Source organism: Enoplosus armatus, chromosome 3 (genome assembly GCF_043641665.1).
Source record: "Enoplosus armatus isolate fEnoArm2 chromosome 3, fEnoArm2.hap1, whole genome shotgun sequence".
Taxonomy (NCBI): Eukaryota; Metazoa; Chordata; class Actinopteri; order Centrarchiformes; family Enoplosidae; genus Enoplosus; species Enoplosus armatus.
In genome coordinates, this window is record NC_092182.1 from 26,365,482 (window position 1) to 26,387,372 (window position 21,891).

The 21,891-nt window shown below is 40.1% G+C and overlaps 1 protein-coding gene across 1 annotated transcript; it reads right to left on the reverse strand.

Annotated features, from left to right (window-relative positions):
• Positions 1-7,552: 7,552 nt before the first annotated feature.
• On the reverse strand, positions 7,553-20,607 carry matn4 (matrilin 4). Its single transcript, XM_070902354.1, has 16 exons — positions 20,532-20,607; positions 18,753-18,928; positions 17,763-17,921; positions 17,222-17,453; positions 15,459-15,581; positions 15,230-15,352; positions 14,589-14,711; positions 12,842-12,964; positions 12,223-12,345; positions 11,841-11,963; positions 10,559-10,656; positions 9,926-10,057; positions 9,592-9,775; positions 9,316-9,468; positions 8,241-8,345; positions 7,553-7,611 (listed from the first exon to the last, which is right to left on the reverse strand). The coding sequence occupies exons 1-16, from the start codon at positions 20,605-20,607 to the stop codon at positions 7,553-7,555; spliced, it is 2,112 nt and encodes a 703-aa protein (XP_070758455.1).
• Positions 20,608-21,891: the final 1,284 nt, after the last annotated feature.

Here is a 21,891-nt window from a genome sequence, read left to right on the forward strand (position 1 = left end):
GTTCTACAAACGTCTTTTTCTCGCCCCGGCCAACCTCCCCAACGAATGCATGGTTACACCCATGCTTTAAATACTGAAAGGCTGTTTTTAGCTCTGTTGAATGTGCTCACTTACTAATGCTTTGCTTCAGAATTTCATGTTTGTAATAAGATTTATTGTTAAATACATTTTTATAAAGTAAAATTTAATAAAACAAGATATAGTGAATTTCAGATTGTTTTAAAATAATATGGGTCGTGAAGAGGACTGCTGGCGTATCTCAACATTGATTCCTTATTGTGTTTTTCATCCTTGAATTTGAATGTTTCTGTGCTATTGAGGAGTAACACGCAGGACTGCTAATATTGGCAATAATTAGTTTTTCCTCAGTGCTCTTCCTGGGTGGAGAAGCTTGAATGGTAACGTCACAGGTCCCACATCAACATTTTTCTTCTGTCCATGATTCCTATAGAGATGCTTTTGATTTAAATGCAGATGCCAACGAATCTGTTGTTGAATCTCTCCTTTCTTTCTTATTAGCCGTCAAAGCGACGGCTTAAAATGACAAACGTCGCTGTAAAACTGAAGGTTAAAATTCTCTGAGTAACTGGATGACAGGCAAAACTTAAACTTGTCTGTTGTCGGGTATATAAGAGCAGAAATTCACAGAAAGAAACGTATCATTATTAAAACTATTATTATAAATGTTTTATATACGTTTATTATTATAAACAATATGATAAAAAAAAGTTTTAGTTGAATGTCTTCCTATTAAATAGGATGGCGTTGTACATTTGTACACATTCTTGTGTAAATCATTATTATATTCAATTAATGCATCACTTTGTGCCCCAACTGTGAGTCTGAGATAGACACTATTTAAAGTAGCAACAGACAATTTTTCAACTTTCCCCCCAAGCGTTTCCAAGGGTTAGGGGTTAGGGTTATGGGAGACGTCGTAATCTGTATCTGTTTAGTCTGTGGTTTATAGTATATATTATATATATATATATTGTGTGTGTGTACATGCTTTTAGAAGTATGAATGTAAATGAGTAAATGTACAAACTTGCAAAAAATGGACTTACAAGAATCTGAATGTACAAACGTCTATATGATTATATGAGGTACAAAATAAAAAAATATTTTTTCTATGCAAAAACATTAATTCTATGAGTGGAGTAATATGAGAAAAAACTCTGAGATTAAACTTCATGAGAGTTTATGATTAAAATTTATAGGAGAAAAAAAAACTTGAGATTAAAGTCACAAAGTTACGTGAAAAGAAAATGTAATTTTATTCTCAAGGAGCCACATAGCTTCACTTTGCGAGGTTGGATCTACCTCCATATAGCGAAAACCTCAACGGCCGCGTTCCCATGGAAACCGCGTTCAGCGTCAGTCCAGTGAAATACAGTAGCTTGGAAAATAGCGACATGGGCCACTGAATTTGATGAATTTACTGTCAGAGCAGACCACAAATGAGACAAGAATTAACAGTGGATGTCTGGTGTGGAGTAAAGGGAAACGTTAATTGTGAAGGACTAAGAGTTAACAGCTTGAGTCAAGCACAGAGGCTGTATTATGTGTAATCACAGAGGTTGTGTCTGTGATTTTCTTGCGGTGCTGATACAGCAGATTGTGAGCTGTAGTTTCCCTGGTAAACGAACCGCAGTGAAGCAATGTGGTTCCTTTCATGAAAAGAAAAAACACTATTTTTCCGGTAAATGTGTAACTTTAAAGAGTTTTTTCTCACTAAATTATGACTTTATAATCTCTTTTTTATCTTGTAAATGTGTGTGTTTTTTCACGTAAATTTACCACTTTATTGTTTTTTTTCTCTGAATAACACTTTGGCTACATTGCACACGTAACGTATGCGGGCTGTTCACAGAGCGTACGCAGTGTTGTGTGAGTCACAGGCAAAACAAGACGGCGAGCTTTCCTTTTGGGATTGTGTCTTCAGTTTTTCAGAAGTTTGTGTGGTATGGATAAGTTAACATCTACAGACTACATGTAGGGATAAAGTCACTAAGCAACCGCCAGCTGGTGCCGGCAAAATAGATGCCAGGTGATCAAGACCCCAATGTGGAAGCCCTGTTTGACACAAAGCAGCCGATATACAGTTTAATTACTTATAAATACAGACACTTTATGACCCGTATTTATTTTATTTTACCCTAATACGCCGTCACAGCGTTGGTATTCCCGTTTTATTTTTTAAGAACTGTATAAAAAAACGAATAATTTAACTCCTCAATGTCCTGATTGATAGCCGTAAATTAATTCTCGGGATGTTTCTGTTCAAATCAACAGAACTCTGTGTCTACGTCTGACTCTTATGCTGTGTAGTTTTTGTATCATGATCATTGTGACCTCGTTTGGTGTGTGTGGATTTCCTCCATTAATGTCCAGACTAAAGGCTGAAACTGATAAAACGTCCGGGCCGATATTATTGGCTGACATTAGCTCATCACAGATACATATTGTATTGTATGTATTGGCTTACACTGTATGTTCGACTGTAAGTAAAATGGCATTACAATACAGACGTGGCAAAGTCATAATATATGACATAGACAAGTTTATTCTCCAGCTGTGAAATGTGCCGTTCTGTGCATGTCTTAGTCGTTCTTTAATCACTAAATTTAAGGGATGCTCATCACGAACTGCATCACAAATACCAGCACTGTGTTTATATTCTGTATATAATCCAATACTGGCTCCATCAGAGCTTCACTTTAACAGATCACATCCAAAAGAAATCAAATTAGATTTTGTTTTTGTGTGTTTTTATGTGTGATTTTGTGACTTACTTGTAGCTCTATGTTACGTGATCTTTTCTTTTTTCAGTGGTTAAATGTTTAACAGCTTAACATTGTTCAATTTAATATCTCCCCCAAATTACAATGACCTCTTCGTCCTTGCGATGTTAGAGGGAAAGGGAGATGATGCCGCTGGACCTGGCCGGCCTGTTTTGTTATGAAACTTTTGACTGTTTGAAAGTTGAGACTTCTTCTGTTTAGCAGCCCAACCTCACACCTCTTTCTTTACTGCACTCTTTGTTGCACTTTCCACAGGAAGGACTTTTGGGACCTCCTGACATTTTCAATAATCCTCAGTGTATTCAGGAAGTGAGTCATGCTGCAGGCCACAGAACGAGCGAGCATCTCATCAACCCTCATTAGGCCCTATCAGTAAAGGTCACACACACTGGGGCGGCTTGTTATGTAGCATCCAGCATGCAGTGCACACACACAGCGTCAAAGGGATTTATTAGATACGTCTTCTGAGAGAGTTTCTCATCATTGTCATTAAAAGAATCTGCAATTAGAAGGAGCTGGAGTCTATCAACAAGGTCGTTTAAAAACAAAACATATTCTCCGTGGACATATCACAGATATTCTAAACTTTTACTATGAAACCAGAAACAGGAACTCGCCTCTAGAGCAACAGTTTGTTTATGATGATCACAACTTTACCGTGAAGTTTACTGTTTGAAACAAAGTAGGCGATATACAGTATGATTACTTATAAATACAGACACTTTATGAACCATTTCTGCGTAAAAGGAATTATAAATAGAAGTTGTTGCATCTGTCTGACGTGAAATCATGTTCACAGATGAGGAAATGTGTTAAAGTTTATTCACGTTAGGTTCAGTCACATTTGTTCAGGTAGCGTGTAGTCATTCTAATGAAATAGTAATGTTAGCTAACGTAACGTTAACTTGCTAACTCACCATCAGATGAGTTACCAATACAGCTGCTGTCGCTAACGTTAAGTGGCAGATTCAGTGGTGGGCTAGCCCAGTGCTGTTATCTGTGGTCAAAAACATCCTACAGAAAATAACTTTATGAGTGTGTTGAACGTTGTTGTAACGTTACCGTACGCATTAGCACATCGTAGTTAGATGGATGTTGAATGTATATCTTACATCAATAAATTAGGTCTCTACTGGAGTACTGTGTTGCAAAGTGGCATGCAATTAATGAAAAAATGCTGCATTATAGTATAATTCTGTGACATATCATGTGGCGATATGACGCCACTGACAGGTGACCAAATGAAACGCACCGTTAAGTTAGTCCTTCTGTAAAATTACAGATTTCTCTGGTTTTGAACATTGTTGGAAACATTTGAGTACACAACTCAACAAAACACATAACAGGTACAGTGGTATAGTTGTTTTTAGACATTTTAATGCAGAAATGTTACATATCAAACCTTTAAAGCCACAAGGAAAGATTTGTGTTCGAAACAACTTTATCTTAAATTGATCAAACTTACAATTAAATAAATTTTTATATCCTGTAATCTGACATTTTTTATCTAACTATTTTGTGACATCAATTCTGATTCTGATTCTGATTCTGATTCATTTTATAGACCACTGATTAATCAATTCATTGAGTTGGGATGCGCCAATCCAACTTTTTCTTGCCTGATATGAATTCCAATACCTAAACTCAGGGAATCTATCAGTACTGAGTGCTGATCCAATACTGGACCAGTGCTCTACTTCCCCAAATCTAAAGTCTGTATGCTTCACTGTGTGCAATTTATTGGAATAAAAAATAAAAGAACATGAAGCCAGAGAGTCCACCGTGACTGAATGGATATAACTGAACACTTCAGTTTTATAATGACATGGATAAGGAAACTGTATTTGATGTGGATCAGTCATGTCATGGCCGATACCCAATGTGTTCAATGAGGTCAGTATTTCTATACAGGTGTATCTGATCAGTGCATCCCAAAAATAAATCTGCAGTTTAACCATAATGAAGATAATCGTTAATAGCAGCAAATCTTATCAACTTGAGTAAAAAAAAAAAAAAAAAAGTTATACTTGGTCATGTTTGTTCAGGAGAAAGAAAGAAAGAAACTACTGGAACAAACATGTTGCATCACAGTCTGCTGAGGACGTGCAGAAGGTCATCGTCAGTAGTGACGCTGTTTGTTTGAAAGCAGTAACTGATCCCCATGGAGCTGCTCTTTAAACACAGCAAATGGAAATCCACAAGGAATTAGCTTTGTTCCTTTCAGCGTTTCATGTCTACTTAACCTTTCAATAACAAAACTGACTCTTTATCCACCGAGAACAAACTTCAGTCATCAGGCTACTCGTCGCCACTCAAACGTAAACTTGAGTTGTGAGGAGATTCTCAACATTATTGACCCTCAAGAAGAAAAGTTTAGTGAGAATGTTTTGAGTTCCATACAGTTGATTTTAACCCCTTTTTCACCAAAAACATGACAGCTTGGTCTCTCCGCTCATAGGCAGACCTTGTTAGTGACATAAGTACATTATTTTTTTCAAACCAAGGATGTGTTTTATCCTCCTTTGTTAGAGATTATGTCAATGAAGTATTGATGGAATAAAATATTCTTCATTATACAAATATCCCACACATGGTGTAGATTCAGCTCCTGAGTATCAAGTCATCTTCCGGTTTGAGGCCGCTTCAAACTGTCTATTTAAAAAACACTTCAGACACAATATTCTCTGACTTTGTGGGATGGATGGATTACTGATCAGGCCTACCGAACACAGGCCCAGGGCCCAGCCAATATAATATATCCCAATATATTGATTCTGAATTTTCCCTTTCCTGTGAAAATGTATTATTTGGCTTTTTTAACTTGCTCTTCTACCAGAGCAAATCAATACTATCATCAATTTGATTTTACTACTTACAAAATCACATATTTATAAATCTCAAATAATAATAATAGGAAAGCTACTAAAACCTTAAACGTATGTACCCTGTATAACATTATCTGTTCAAGTATTTTCTAATTTACTATATGTTCACCAAGCTGTGTGTTAATAAAATGTTAAAAAAAACGCTGAAACTGAAGGAGTCGGCCAATGGCAGCTTACATCCTGTGAGTCAGACTACTGAGGCGATAACTTTTTCTTTGTTTCTTCCTGACATGAAGCACAATGAAACTAATGTGACAGCTAAATTATACATTTATTACTTCTTTTTTTTTAAACTAATTTTCAAAAGTGTGTTCTTTGCTAAGCTGTGCACCGAGCCGATAACACAACGCCTTAAAAAACATGTAAATCTGCGAGTGAAAAGTGAAAACCAAAATGTATAACACATCGCTCTCAAGTGAAAAGTTCACTCTTTTATTGTCTATTGTAATACAGAGATTCATCAGACAAATACAAAAAGGTAAAGCTATTAGAAAATATACAAAAACATGGCATTCAAATATAAAGGGGTATACATCTGTGGTGGTCTTCTTCTTTTTATACAAAACTACAGGTTGAGACAGTCTACCATAGTTAAGGTGGTCATTCATTTACATACAGTGCCCTGTGAGGCCTCTCAGTCCCTGTTAGTCTACTGGGACTAGATTGTGACAGACTGGTCAGGCCAAGGCCGATGATATAAGTGACCTCTTTAGGGTGACGTTAGACCGAAGGACTCATGAGGAGGGTTTTCTGACTTGTACGCAAACAGACATGTTAAGGGCACCGTGAGACAAAATCTAGAAAGTGCAGAGTGAAGAACAAATTAGATTCATGAAAGTGAAGCCAATCAACAACAGACCACAGCTTTAATGAACGGTGATACTTTGAACTTCTTATCTTCCCTTTTTTTATGTTTTTTTTAATCTGAGCTACTTTCCTAAACACTGCAAAGTCAGTCAGACCTGTGATCAAAAGTAGTTTCTACAGGCAAGCAAGTAATGATTTTCTATGAAAATGACCCAAGCCAATTTAATATTGGGAGTGGTAATAACACTTCATTTTTATAACTCCTTTTTTATTGGCTATTCTACTGTGGTAAAAACAAAAACCCCAATCTGCTATAAATACATCATATTTAACAAACCGTACAAAACAGATCAAGTATAAACAGGGCACTAAGAGAAACAGATGAATGGATGAACACTGTGTGTGATGAAAACTGCTACTCGTGTTCTCATTGAGGACTAATTTGTGCTTATATCTAATATCTACAGTACATTGATTTCATGTAGTTTACAAAGACCAACACGCCTACATTCCCCTTTGTGCTGCACAGATGAAGCCTACCACATCTGTTTCTGGGAGGTCAATAACAGATGTGGTACAGTCTGGAGTTAATCCTTAATTCTGTAGCTTGTTGGCGTACATGTACACTGTAGGTACACACAAATATGCACTAAAAATCCCAGAAGTTATCAGACGTCCTGGGGAATCCTGGAACTGCAGTATCCTTCTGTTTTATGAAAGCATTTGTTTATTTGTCTTTTAACAGCTGCTTTGCTCGGTGGTTTGTGGGAAAGTGGATGTGGTGTTGTTGTTTTTTTAAGACAAAGTGTACATTTTCATCTATACCAGGAATACGATTCTATATCACAAGCTTTCATTTAAATGTCATCCTCATGAACGTGAAGAGCAACAGAGCTAGTGAAGGCTACAAAGGCTTTGTGAAAAGACACTTTGGTTTTGTCCATTGATTGTAAGGGTTTCTGATGTGCCCTCCTCCTCCTCGTCTTCCTCCTCCTCCTCCTCCTCATTCTGTTACTCTTTGTCTGTGGCGTCCTGCTCGCTCACTGTGATGACCGGATCACTTCCTGGAGAGGAGCTGGTTCTCCAGCTGCTCCAGACGAGCAGTCATTCCAGACAGTGGACCGTTGATTAAGGAATAAAATGACAAACAAATGTAAAATATTTGCAAATTAAGTTAATTACTAGTTAACTATTAGATATTTTAGACCAATGAAACGTTGTTTAAAGGTCAAGGCTGACATTATTCTCTATCTTTGTTTCCCCAAAATCCCCCAAAAAGACCAAATCCAACAATGTGCCCGTCGTCTTTCAATACTTTCTGACTTCCTGTCTGCGGCTCTCAGCTCATTGGTTCCTACTGAAGATGTAAATCTTTCAGAACTTCCCTTCAAAAAAGGTTCAGCTGCTCACTGTAGTTTTTGTCAAACAAACAATATATTACATACAATAGTACATTTGTTGGGGACTATTTAGGGAAGGAGCTGAGACTGAGTTTGCCAATGGACCTCACTCGACAGACTCAAAGTCCAGTCAGATGTAACTATAGCTCCACATCTGTAACATACGTGACCTTGAATTGAATTGAACAACTTTTAAATCCAGTGACTACTTGTAATTCGGCAGGTTCCTCACAGGGATGAACCCCCAGAGGGATGTGGTGTATTTTCCTGTGGTCACTTTGCCATCGGTTTCTTACCACAGATCCAAATTATAAAGTGAGCCTGAGTTTTTTAAAAGAAGGATATGTTTCTGTGTGAGCTGCTCCAGGCTGCTCATGGTGGCCTGCTGGAACTCCACCAGACTCTCACAGGCACACGGGTCCTTCACCTCAATCTCCCCCTGACTCTCCTCTGCCGAGGCACAAAGGAGGGGGGGGTTACAGACAGGAGAACATCAGAGAACAAAAACACTTTCACTTAATCTACTCATATACTCTATACACTTTATACTTTCACTTCACCACATTTGTCTTTGAGATGCAGTTATTAGTTATGTTATAGTTACCTAAAAACTTTTAAATGTTCACACCTAAAATGTTTGATAAGGACTTATTATATTTCTTGTATTATATTTTATTACTTCTTTAGATTTTAGGGCTTTTTCTACACCTGTCGTGTGCTTCTGCCAGCAGATGGAGCCAAACAACAAGACATTACACAAACACTGGCTCTGGTTTCACGTGTGAGTCTCATCTTTTGAATTTTACTTTATGTTAACAAAATATTTTGAAAATATTAAAATAATTGATAATCATTTTCAGATGTTTTTTTTTGTTTTTTTTCATTATGTTTATGACACAATGAACTGAATTAAAACATGTTAAACTTGAAAATGCAACAAAAGATTTGCAGGTAAACAACCTCCTGTAGGTCGTAGCCTGCACACTGTGGCGCATTAAGATCAATCATGATACATTTTTAAGCCCATAATATGATATTAAAGCAAAATCTTAATGTTCAGCCATCAGTTAATATATTTGAGTAAAATATACAATATGTTCATCTGAGAGGTTTAAAGTTGCACAAAAGTGAAATACTTGATTAAGAGGATGACCAGCTACCTATTAGGTGCTTTTTCAATTTAAAAAAAGAGGTTCAGCTGGTAAAACATTCATTAATTGTTGATGAACTGTGGGAATCACTTGCTACTGTGGCCAGCAGTCAAACACATTTCCAGCCCTGTTAAGGACTCCAGCGACTCCAGTTTAGTATGTTTTATAAGTTGTTAATATGCTGTCACACAGAAGTGAGACGTGACATTATCTTTTACTTTCACTTTGACTAAAGTATTCTACAGTGCGGTCAGTCAGAGTGTTTGTACCTGGGCAGACGTTGAGTTTGAGGTTCTCAGCGATGGTGCTGATGGCAGTGAAGTCGGTGGTGTAATAGAAATGTTTCTCCACAGGCTCAGACGCGATCTCGCGAAGCTCATCTTCCACAGCTTTCCCAACACCCACAGCGTACATGGTGATACCTGTTTACATGCACAGAAACACACACACACACAGGGACTGGAATCAGATGGTTACTCCGCCATCATTTAGACCATGAAACTAACTTTAGATGTGGTTTGACCTTCACACTTGTTGAGTCTTACCGGCTTCTTTGGCCTTCTTGGCGTACTCTGTGATGTCGTCCTGGGAGCGTCCGTCTGTGAAGACCAGTCCAATTCGGGGGATGTTGCGGCTGGAGGGACGAGCGCCCTCTGTCTCTGAGAAGCTGTTCTCCACCATGTGTTTCAGGGCCAGACCGGTCATAGTACCTTTCTCCATGTATTCAACCTAAACAAGGACAGTAGCAACAGGTGCTGTAACTGAAATCAGCACACAGTTGATGAGGGCCCACGATGTGACGCAGGCATTTCTTTCACTTTGGACACACACTCAGATCAGCTGAGGGTCTGTTACACTGGTTGTTGGTGACAACTTTACCTTCATGACTGCAGCTTTGATCTCGTCAGCAGTGTGGTACATGTTGAGAGGGAACTCTGTCCTGACCCGGCTGGAGTACTGAACCAGACCGACTCTGGTGCCATGAGCGGACACGTCCAGAGAGTCCACAACCTGGAGCACAGGAGGGGTTGAGGGACATTCATCTGACACAGTTGCAGGTGACACAGGTACTCTGTTAATGTGCTTCCATTTTTATGTTTATTAGTTTTTTTAAATGGAACATTTCATTTGTCACCTCCTGTGCACCAAAACAAGCGAATGCTCTGTCGTTTGTAGCTGAATATTTGTGGTTTTGTCCTACAATTCTGTGGATTTTGTGGTTTTGTTGCTGGATCTGTTGACTAATTGTTACGTAACCTTGTTCTGGGAACTGTAAGATGATACCAGTCCTTAATCTACACTGGGAAGCTGCCAACATGATGTTACAGATCAACCTGTGATTAACTGGTGGCGGATGCATCCATACATCTGCTCTGTGTAGGAGCTTGTTATTCTTGCAAATGTATAATTTTAGATTTGAATTATATTTAGTTTGTTGTTGTAGTTGTTATTTTAGGTAAATACATGGTGACCTTCAAATACTGTAGTTGTTTATATGAAAACATGTCCCACCTGGTTAACAAACTTTTTGACCAGCTCAAAGTTCTGAGGGCGGACGCTCTTCGAGCCGTCGATCAGAAGCACCAGGTCGATGTTGGCAGACTTGCAGGCTGAAGGAGAGAGAGACAAGAAAGAGAGAGAGACACAGAGAATGAATACTGGCAACATGCAGACTTTAGCTTATCACAGATATAGTATTAGCACATATGGCGGCCAACAAGTAACAAGAAATGTACAGAAATGACAAAGATATATTTGAGGCACAGTCTTTTATATGTCCGTATGTGTTTATGTTAAAGCATTTATAGTGGTGCACATATTGTTATTAAACTGTCAAATATTGATATCAGGATTGGCCTCATAAATCCAGTTGTCAGGCTTTAATTTGCACATTTGGACAAATCTTTAGTCCTTCAGCCTAAAACTGCGTTGGTACCATTATCCATGTATATGAAGTATCAGCCGGCTGATAGATCTGTATCTCTCAAGTATTCAGACAGTAAATTTAGGAAGAAAACCAGATATTTTGCTCTCTGGTTACCATGAGAGTTGTCATAGTAACAAAACCTGTCTTGCAGTTATCTGCAGCAGTCGGAGCAGAGGTCAGTAAGTATAAATCTTGACAGGATGATAAATGAGACTGTCTGCACTGCCACAAATCTCCATATGGAGGTGCTGTATGAAGGTTACTGGCAGGCACTTTGGGCTTCTCTCGGCCTCCCCAGAGGAAAGGAAATTTCAAAAGAAGATCGCGTCTTCATCCAGCCAGTTTCTCCCAGACATAACTGAGCTGCTTTTAACATCAGCATGAGGTTTGCTTTATTTTCACACACATCTTTATTTAATCTCCTGAGAAGTAACCCCCTCTATCTCTAATCCTAATCTCAGCTCTTGATGTTTTGTCCCTTCGGTGAGGCTCATCTGACCATGACTCCTGATCCATTACGGAGATCTGGGTTCACATCCCTAATTTCCAGTTTCAACTGGATTATTTTCTGTATCTCTGCTTCTGTTTTTTTCCCTGTTGGCTCAGACAGATCTAAGACAAATGTGATTACAATGCTGACCTCCTGCTCCTGTATATCCTGCACCTGCAACATTTCTGTTGGGTCCCGCAGGACCCGCAGGACCTTAATCCCCCTGCAGCCCTCTGACTGCAGCAGAGTGGTGAGTTTCTCCAGAATCAACATATTGATGAAGGTCTGCGGTGAAGAACAGTGACCCTGTCCTGTAATGCCCACGAGTTTGAACCTCAGCAACTGTTCATATGATTTTATATAACAGAGAAACTTACTGCCGCAGCTCTTGCCGTCCTCCTGCAGCAGTTGTCCCTCCGGACAGATGCAGTAGTAAGATCCTGGAGTGCTCACGCACTGGTGCTCACAGCCGTGCTCCACTGTGTTACACAGGTCCATGTCTGCAAATACAGTCAATAAATGTATAAAAACATCTTGTCTGACAGTCAAAACAGTTTCAGAGCCTTTTCAACCTGCAGAGCTCCAGAGAGATTATGGATACACATTCAGTGATGGTCAAACACCATGTATCTCCTAGATCGAACGAAAGGAACCTGAAGTACATTTTAAATCAGGGAAAAAACAGTGAGAACCCGACCAGATGACCTGAGGAGAAGCACATGATACAGAACAATGTTGTTTTGTGTGAAGTTCACTGACTTGTGCAGGTCTTCTTGTCTTTGTTGAGTTTGAATCCTTTGTTGCAGTCGCAGGTGAAGACGCCAGGAGCACTGATACAGATTTGTTCACAGTCATGCTTTCCCTCGGCACACAGGTCAATGGCTAAATAACACACACACACACACACACACACACACACAGAGTTATTTTCCATGTGTAATTAATGCAACAGTGGAACATTGTGTGTGATTGTTTGAGTTGTTTTTTCTTTGTTTCTGCCAGAGGATCATGTAAAATTCACATTTTCCACTTGAATTCATCAGAAAGCACAAGAAGAAAAAATATGTTGCCGACCACAGAAACATATTTCTTCTTCTTTAGTTATGGGCTGCAGCTGCAGTAACAATATATGTTTGTTTTTGATTAGATGACGTGTTCAAATTTACTCTGACCAACAGTCCAAAGACCCAGAAGGATTTCATTTCCACTGGCATGAAACCGAAGCAGCAACTGTTTCGTATTTTTAAGAGACTGACAATACTAATTGATTATCAGCAGGAAGGATGCACCTGCAGCGATTTCCTTTCACGGTAAACGTTGTGTTTGTTGGTGCGTGACCACCTGTGTGTGTGTGTATTTGTGCGAGGGCCTGACTAACGTGTGCAGGTCTTCTTGTCCTCATTCAGAGTGTATCCTTCGTTGCAGTCGCAGGTGAAGACGCCCGGCGCGCTCACGCAGATTTGTTCACAGTCATGTTTCCCCTCAGCGCACAGGTCAATGGCTAAATAACACACACACACACACACACACACACATGGAGTTAAAGTGTGTGTGTGTGTGTGTGTGTGTGTGTGTGTGTGTTGAAGACATGGCCATTTTATTGCTCCGGTAAAAATATATTTTCCATGAATACTTTTTCATTTTTTTCCCTGTGCAATTAAATGAAAGCATTCATCAATATCTGAGCCAAAGAGCATTTTTTATTTCTTTGATCTGTGTTGGATTTTGGGAAGAGTTCCCCAATAAAGAGATGATACAATAGAGTAACTGCCAAATATTAATATTAATGATGAGATAAAGGAGATTATTAAAAAACTTGGATTCCTTTATAATAATAATGCATCTAAATCTTAGAGGAACAAAGTCAAAGTTATAATTCAGTGACTCACACATACATGTGTGTTCAAATAAGTCATAAACCAGCTGTTTTCAAAAAAGCCAAGAACAGCTGAGCCAGCTTCTTTACGTGGCGCTGCTGTGGTATTTGGGTTAAATGGATGACACGATTACAGGACGTGTTACTTGTGCTTTGAAGGTTTGGAAGATTATCCAAAGGTTGTAAATTGTCTTTTCACTGTTTTTTGTCAAAAAGATCTTGTTCTGCAGGTGTCGTTGTATAACTGCAACATCTGCGCATGAGTGTGTCTGCATACATGAATACGTACAAACATGTTAGACGCTTCCATTCCCAAGTACGCAACATGCCTGTCAGTACAGTATGGATTGGATGGAGTGAGACTGTAGTCATGCTGCATTTAAACGATAACTGATATTAATTTGAAATGTTTTGGGATAAGGCTTCTCCGTTTTCTCCGTGCTCCTCGGACGGTTGAAGGTTTAGTAAAAATGGTTAAACTTACGAACTGAAAACTGACCACCATGTTAGTAAAAGAAGTATAAAAAATGGATGACGGTGTTGTCACTGACACACAGCTGAGAGAGTGACATGACATAAGTGGTTTGGTATTCTTAGCCTTTGCCTGATCTCTAGCCGTGCTTATTAATTAATTAAGAAATGCTTGAAAAGATCAACAGTGTCATTCTAATTGCCATCCTGTGACGACGACTCCTCAGATTGGAAAGTGCACATCAGTTATCTCTGCAAAGAATGCAAAGATTCACATACAGAAATGTGCTGCCAAATATTGAAATACCTTAAATTCATTCCCATTTCAGAATAAATAACCAGCGTTTGCACATGTGCAATGTTCGCTTTTCCATTTTGAGGTTGTTTGGTGAAAATATCAGTTGATAGACTTTTAAAAGTCTTGTGAAACATTTCTGAAAGGTCTCAGTGAAGTGCAGCCACCATCTTTGGCAGGAGATAGCACAGACTAACAGAGACCACAACAATTCAATATTTAGCAGGTTGATTCTCCCTCCAGTGCCCTTACAAAATCTTAAAACTAGCCGGTAATACCATATTCCACTGCGGGAAAGGTGAAGCGATCCTACTATGTGTGTAAGTGGCTCCATCAGGCAGCGTTAGGCAGCTTTCACTGCAATAAGACACTCATAAAATGTGATCCTCACCTCAGTCATTCCAGCAGCAGACAACGCGGTAGTGTTTTTATCTTTGTCATCAACAAAGGCAGTGAGTTTTGTTTTATACATGTGCTACTTACCCTGGCAGGTCTTGCCGTCGTCCAGCAGCCTGTAGCCCTCGTTACAGCGGCAGTGATAGCCATTGAGCACACTCACACACTCGTGATCGCAACTGTGGTTCCCAAACGAACAGTAGTCGATCACTGAGGGGAGGAAAGCAGCAAGGCCATAAGCAGCAGAGCAAACAGCAGCAAAATGTGTAGGACTGCATCTATGTTCCCTCTGTCTCGCAATGAATCTTACTTTAAACGAGCCCAGAAAAACAATACTTGAAGAGTCGATATATGCTATTGATTACAACCAAAGTTGTGGTTGTATTTAAGATTTAAGCATTAGAATAAGGCTTGGTTTTAATAGACATATATTTTGGGTTGTGTCCAGTTGAGGGATCTCAAGCCTGGACGTACAAGAATATAAAGGATGTTCAGTAAAGTGACGGCAACTACTTCTATTATAGAGATAAACTGCAGCCGGAGGAACATAGTGCAAACCTGCACTCAGCTTCACGAAGCAGCAGAGAACTCAAGAATCAGCAGCTTGTGAAGGTCAGAATCCATTTCAGCATGAATGGACGAGCACACTTCTTGATATAAAGCCAGCTATTATTGGATGTGTGCCTTTGTGATGTAATGTGTGTGTTGTGTGCATGTGTGAGACTAACTGGAGCAGGTCTTCTTGTCGTCGTTCAGTTTGTATCCTTTGTTGCAGTCGCAGGTGAAGGAACCAGGAGAGCTGATGCAGATCTGTTCACAGTCGTGTTTCCCCTCAGCACACAGATCTATGGCTGAAACACACACACACACACATGCAAGTGATTTATTGAGTAACAGTGTCAGACGTTGAACCTTTAGACCAAATTGCTCTTTATTTCTTGTGCCATCTTTTGTTACCTGCACATGTTTTGCCATCAGCATTCAGAGTGTATCCAGGCAGACAGAGGCAGTGGTAGGAGCCCGGGGAGCTCTCACAGATGTGCTCACAGCCGTGGTCCGACTCCAGACACAGATCCACACCTACAGCAGAGAGGATATCGACTTCAGCGTCCATCATGCCGACCAGCTCTGGTGTAAGTAGCTGCAGGGTCATTAATCAGCTTCCTGTTATCAGTGATGGGTCCTGCATGGTTATTTCTGTATTGGTTATTTTAGAGATTTCTGTAGTTGTGTTCTTTACTTCTCATTGGTTTGAAGTAGGAGGGGCTTGGAAACACACCAATCAGGATTCAGCAACATTTGAATCACAGTTGTCAGGTTGTTTGTTCATGTTGCAACTGACAATTCAATCTGATCAACCACATTCTTCTTCTTTGTCAAAACCTGGTGCCGACATTACCCACAATGCAGCTCGCAGCCCAGACAGTTGGGTCAGCGCTTCGGGTGTGTCATGCTAGTAGCGGCTAATGGAGCCTGCAGGTCCGGTCAGCTCTCTTCTTTCTAACTCCACACCAACAGATCTGTTTCCCACAGCTTGCTCCGGAGACACGAAAGGCTTTATACTTTTTATTCACATCTCATGCAGCTGTTTTCTCCAACACCTGGAAACAGACTTCGATGTGTAAAAGAGTTCCCTTTTTATAATATGGAGAAATACTTAAATTGATTAGATCTGATAAAGGTTTTGAGGGGCTTTACCAACAGAAAATCTTATTTCCATCAACTTTGTCATTATGATAATCATCATTTTCAAGTCCACTCAGCAGCAAGATTATATAACTTCACCAACAAATTATTTTTTTCTCTATGAAGGGAAACCAACCAACCAACCGGCGGACGTCTGCGGTGCACCGACAAGACTCGGCCTCACGGTGTGTGTGCGTCGGGGATTTGAACCTGGTGAGTGGTTTTGTCGCCACACCGCCTCCTCTTAGCAACAAGCATCAAGTGTTGGATTTCTTAATTCATTCTTTTGTATTCAGTCACTATCTGTCTGCCTTTACTCTCCTTTTCCATCTCCCACTAAGGGAAGCCAGCAGCTCAGTCCAGAATAATAGCAGCACGGGGAAATATCTTGCACTTATGGGATTTGAGGAGGCTGTTATGAAAAAGTATTAGGTTCTGTGGGGTTAGATGGGCATGGTGATTTTTTTCTATTCCGGCTAGACATTCATAGTGTTTTTAATTACATAAAGACTTTGGTTTTCCTCAGATGAAGCCAACAGCATGAAATTTCAGAGACTTGGCTGCAGGTTTTTACTTGTCCTGTGTTGATGTGACTTCAAGTGAAAATATCCTTTAATGACATAAATTGTGATGTTTTTTTTACTAGTTTCAGATGGAGATTTTACAAAAATATGATATGATGTCAAATCCATAAAGAATTAGTCCTCTCATAGGCCACTAGGTACTTTGTTTTATCCGTTTTTAATGTGGTCTTGAGAAAGTGAGGATTTAAGTTTTCACATTCCAGTAAAATTATTTAATTTTGTACAATTCATTTTTTTGCTTATTTCGCATTCTGTACTCATAAAACTGTCAAGAAATAATGTTATGAATCCTGAACTTATACAAATCCTCCAAACCAACCTTTTTTTAAAGATCCTGTGTGTCCAGCTGTGACTGAAAAATGTTTTTGGCAAATACGATAATGAAAATACCGAATGTATACTTCATACTTTTTATAGACAGTGAGGTTATTTCCTGTCCAGCAGTCTTACCACAGAGCTTGTCCTGGAACTGCAGTCCAAACTGGTGAATGAGATCGAAGGACTCCACCAGGAAGACGTGGTCTTCGAAGGGTGGGGACGCCATGGCCCTCAGTGATGTCATATCGGCTCTGGCGACCCCCACGGCGTAGATCTCGATGCCTTTCTCTCTGGCCTCAGCCGCCACCTCCGCCACACGGTCCTGAGGACGTCCATCTGTCACAATCACAACCACGTTGGGGACCTGAAGGAGAGAAAACCTCAGGATCAGAACTAAAGTCCCGTGTGAAGGACGGTGGCATGGTGTTAAATTCATGGAAAGACGGTTACAAACAGACTGAGACAAATAAAAGAAGCTTTATATTTTGCTCTATATGTATACTTGTGCTGCCGGAGGATGTCAGAGCAGCATCCACTCTATATCATTCAACCAAATCACCCTGTTTGACGAATTAAACAGTAAACAGTCAAATACAGAGTAGAAACTAGAGATGTTTAAAAAAATAAAAGTACTAAAACTACGGATGAAAACGGGTAACTTGTCCTGCATTACCTTTGGCCTGTCTCCCTCCTCGGCGATAAAGGCTGCGTTCATCACGTATTTGATGGCGAGTCCGGTCATGGTACCCTGAGCGAGGGGAATGATCTGATTGATGCCTTTCACCATGCTGTCCAGCTTGGCGTGGGTCTTCAGAGAAAACTCACTGCGGACCTGAAAACAGAAGAGGAGCGAGGCAACGATGAGAGGCAGCAGATAGTATCCAAGCCCACCTATCATATTTATTAACGCAGAGACGAGTGTTATCTCCACCTTTATGGTTAAACTAAGAGAAAGCAGTGAGAAAAGTGGATTACTTAAACCACAAAGAAGCTGTGTGAAACGCACTCCCTCTGATCTGAGGACACTATTTGTCTGAAAGATATTTACATTTTGAAAAGCAGGGGAAGCTGAACATTTAGATAAAGCTGTGTGTGATTATTGTTGGTTGAAGAGGTTTAATGTAAAAGGTGCATCTTGATAACAGTAATAATAATAACTTTATTTACTGAATATTAAAAAATGCAACAGAATTTGCTTCACAAAAGAGGAAAAATACATAAAAAGACGTAAAAAGGAGAAAGGATTTTTTTTTTTTAAAGAGACCAATATCTTGTCTGAAGTCCAAGAGGTCGACTTGCGTCATCATTTAATCAGATCATCACATCATTTCAACAAGACTAAGAGTTTACAGCCACGTAAACGTGCGGCTCTGTGAGGATGTAAATGCTAACGTCGGCATGCTAACACGGGGACAGGCAGGTATAATGGAATGAACAGAACCAACCAGCATTGGCCAAATTAAAATGTTGACCTGATGATGGCACAAGATGAACAGTCAGAGGATCACCAGAGTTATTACACTTCATCCTGAGGGGAACAGGAATGTCTCAACCAAATCCAACAGACCGGCTGACAGACAGACAGCCTGCTATCCCTCGAGCCACGCTGCTCAATAAAGAGTACAACGTGGATGAAGATCTGGATGCCGTGCTCCTACAGTACCTGACTGGAGTACTGAACCACTCCCACTCTGGTGGCGTTGAGTCCGATGTCCAGTGTGTCAAGGATGTCAATCATGAACTTCCTCATGGTCTCAAACTCATGTGGCCGAACGCTGCGGGAGCTGTCGATGAGGAAGACCAGATCCACCGGACCAGACTTACATTTCTGTTCAGGACCTGGGAGAAGGAATCAAAACATTCACCTGGAACGTATGAAGTGGGAAATCTGGAGCTAAACAATGTGTCTTTCATCATGTTTATCATACCTGTGTATGACAGGCTGGTAGTCACCTTCTCAAATACAATATTCTCTTTTTAAAAGGTTTCGTTGTATTAATGGACAATGTTGGTGATTTTCTGCATGTTTCCTGTTGTCAACAAATCCCATGAACACACACACTGTAGTTTATTTTAACTCATTCCCACACACACCGTCCTGCTGCCACAAATACTCACTAGAGCACCAAATGTTGATTAATCCGCCGCTGAAAATAGTCCCCAACAAATGCACTATTTCCCCCCGTTTGAGTAACATTTGTTAAAAACTACAGTGAGCAGCGTTTTTTGGGAAATTCCTGAGACTTGTTCAGTCTAGCTAAATATTTGTGAGCTGTTTTCAAAGATTTACATCTTGGGAACCAATGGGCTTGTAACTGAGAGTCCCAGTCAGAGTGGGGAAGTATTGAGAGACGGACTAACACACTGTTGGTCTTTTCATGGTATCTGTTGACAGTAAGTGAATACAGAATAACGTCAGCTGTATCCCTTAATAAGTAATAGTTTTAAGTGTCTCCTTGCGACGTTTCTGTGAAGCTACTGTGTGAATAATGTGAACAAAGTGTCTCCTACTGAACATACAATACTACACATGGGAGAGTCTTTTTTTTTTTTTTGTGAATTTTCAAATGTCTGTGTGTTTTTTTAATTCCTGGAATAAAGCAGCAGCAGAGGCTTTTGTACTCTGGTATAACTTTCACATTATTTACCACCTGAACTCACTTCTCCATGACTTCAGCTGCCACAGGGCACCTGTTTTTGTCTTTAATTCTTCACTGTGAACGCACTCCCGTGTTGTAACATCATCTCGGTTCAAGAACACAGCAGGCATGAATGAGGTATGAGGTGAGCCTGTGTTTGCTTTATGAGTTGGAAAGGAATTGTTTGATTAATGCACTTCCAGTATTTCTTCACAAAGGCTGGACTTCAACTGAAAGTCATTGTAGACTGAGTAAAAGTAGGCATGTGGGATTGTTGTGGAATCCATCTTTAGTTTCAAACAGTCATGAGCAATGGCTTTGTTTTTAACATCTTATAAATATGTCCACTTCACTGTCTGGCCACATAACTCAAGTCAACCTTCAGATGCAGATATAATGTAAAGCACATCCTGATATGTCCCAAAACAGTAGTGGCTTTAAGTAAAGTCATGATTCACAGACATCTTTTCACAAGTTGTGATTTAAGCTGACATTTTTAAAAATGGCGACGCCCAAGGAAGTTGCTTTTAAATCATTTTTGTCTGTTTTTATTCCTAAAAATGATGATGCCATGCACAAAATACAAAATTGTACACTATTTTGTAAAGAAGTCTCTGTGGTCAGTTTGTGTTTGTCAAAGGGTTCTCACAACTTAAACCAGTTGAATGGCAGATATACTGTGTGGTCACGACTTCCATTTAGATGAGGCACATGTCCCCCATGCGAGAGGAAGGTAATAAAACTTTATTTAAACGTCTTTATTTTGTCTCTTTTTTTTTTTCTCGCAGTATCGGCAGACTGACCTGCTTTTGGCCTGGCGGTGGCGAGGACGGCCAGGCTCAGCAGAATGAAGCCACACAGCGCTCTGAGCTGTCTCATCCTGATGATACAGATCTAGCAGACGGGTGACTCACAGCTGGACTCGACTGGAACTGGATCAAACTGTGCGGGAGGAGAGAGGTGGGTGGGTGAGATAGAATGGAAGCAGAGAGAAGTTTGTGGTAACGCGATCGGTTAACATGATGAAAGGACCTTGATGGCAACTCCTGCTGAAGTGTCCTTTAGTAAGACACAGAATTGTGTCCACTTCATGGCTGATGTGCACAGACATCAAAGTCAAAAAGGGATCGAGTTTAGTTGAAAAGTGAAATTTTATTAGACATCTCGGTTTCAAATGACTGTTTCCATTCAAGTGACAGCGCCCTCTAGCAGCCGTAGGAATTATCAAGAAGGAGGAAATACTGTGATGTTATTGAGCCACAAAGTCTGTATTCGGAACCGCCTACTATGCAGTATGCAGTGTGAACTAACCCTAACCCTAACCCTATACTGCATTTCATAGAAGCATGCAGTATGAAATTTGCAGTACGCCCGGCCAGGCGGGCTGCAGCCGGTTTCTGGTTTTGGAAAAACCTTATGAAAGTCGGAACAAACTTTTAAATGAGGCCTTGTAGATCTGATACGAGTGAAGATTCAGTAACTGGGTTTCTTATTTCTCGCCTCAAATTTGTTCACAAACAGATTTTGGTGACTGCTGAGGTGAAAAAAGTGAAAGTCTACCTAACTTTAATGGCAATCCACCACCAGCACTTTGCATTGTGGGACACAGTAGGAGAGGTAGACTGGAGATTTTTTCTGAATCAGTACGACATCCAGATGTTTTTGCTTCATTTTGGCCAAATCAGTACGTACTGCTGGTGTAGCAGGTGGTTTTGAATACAGCCAAAGTCTGCAGAGGAAGGAGGATGGGGAAGACCACGCTTCGCTTCCTGTTTTAACCAAAACCATGATTTTCTTTCTACCCCTACCAAGTTTGTGCCTAAACCTAACCAAACCTTTGACATATGTGTGGTTCTGGAGGGCAAACAATGTATTTTGTTAGACACTTGTTGGGAGTCTGAGGGTGAAGGAAAGAAATGGGGCGCAGAATTTGTTGAACATCGATGTCACGTCACTTCATTCCTTTAATGTGTTACCAGTGAGGCTGTCCAAGGTCAAAGTGTTACCATGCATGAAAAGGAAAATCTCCCTGATGTGGCCAGTACAAGACATGGAGTGCATATTATCCAGAATACTTATCTGCTAACTCTTCCAGTTTTTTTTCCTTTGAGTCTGTTCAGATTTCATGTGACTCCAGAAGAAAAAACTCCAGTAAATTCCTTC

Coding starts and splice junctions, on each gene's coding strand:
- matn4 (XM_070902354.1), bottom strand. CDS start 20,607: ATGAGACAGCTCAGAGCGCTGTGTGGCTTCATTCTGCTGAGCCTGGCC. Junction 10,058..10,558: donor TCAAAAAGTTTGTTAACCAG/GTGGGACATGTT, acceptor CCTGTGCTCCAG/GTTGTGGACTCTCTGGACGT. Junction 9,776..9,925: donor TCAAAGCTGCAGTCATGAAG/GTAAAGTTGTCA, acceptor GTCCTTGTTTAG/GTTGAATACATGGAGAAAGG.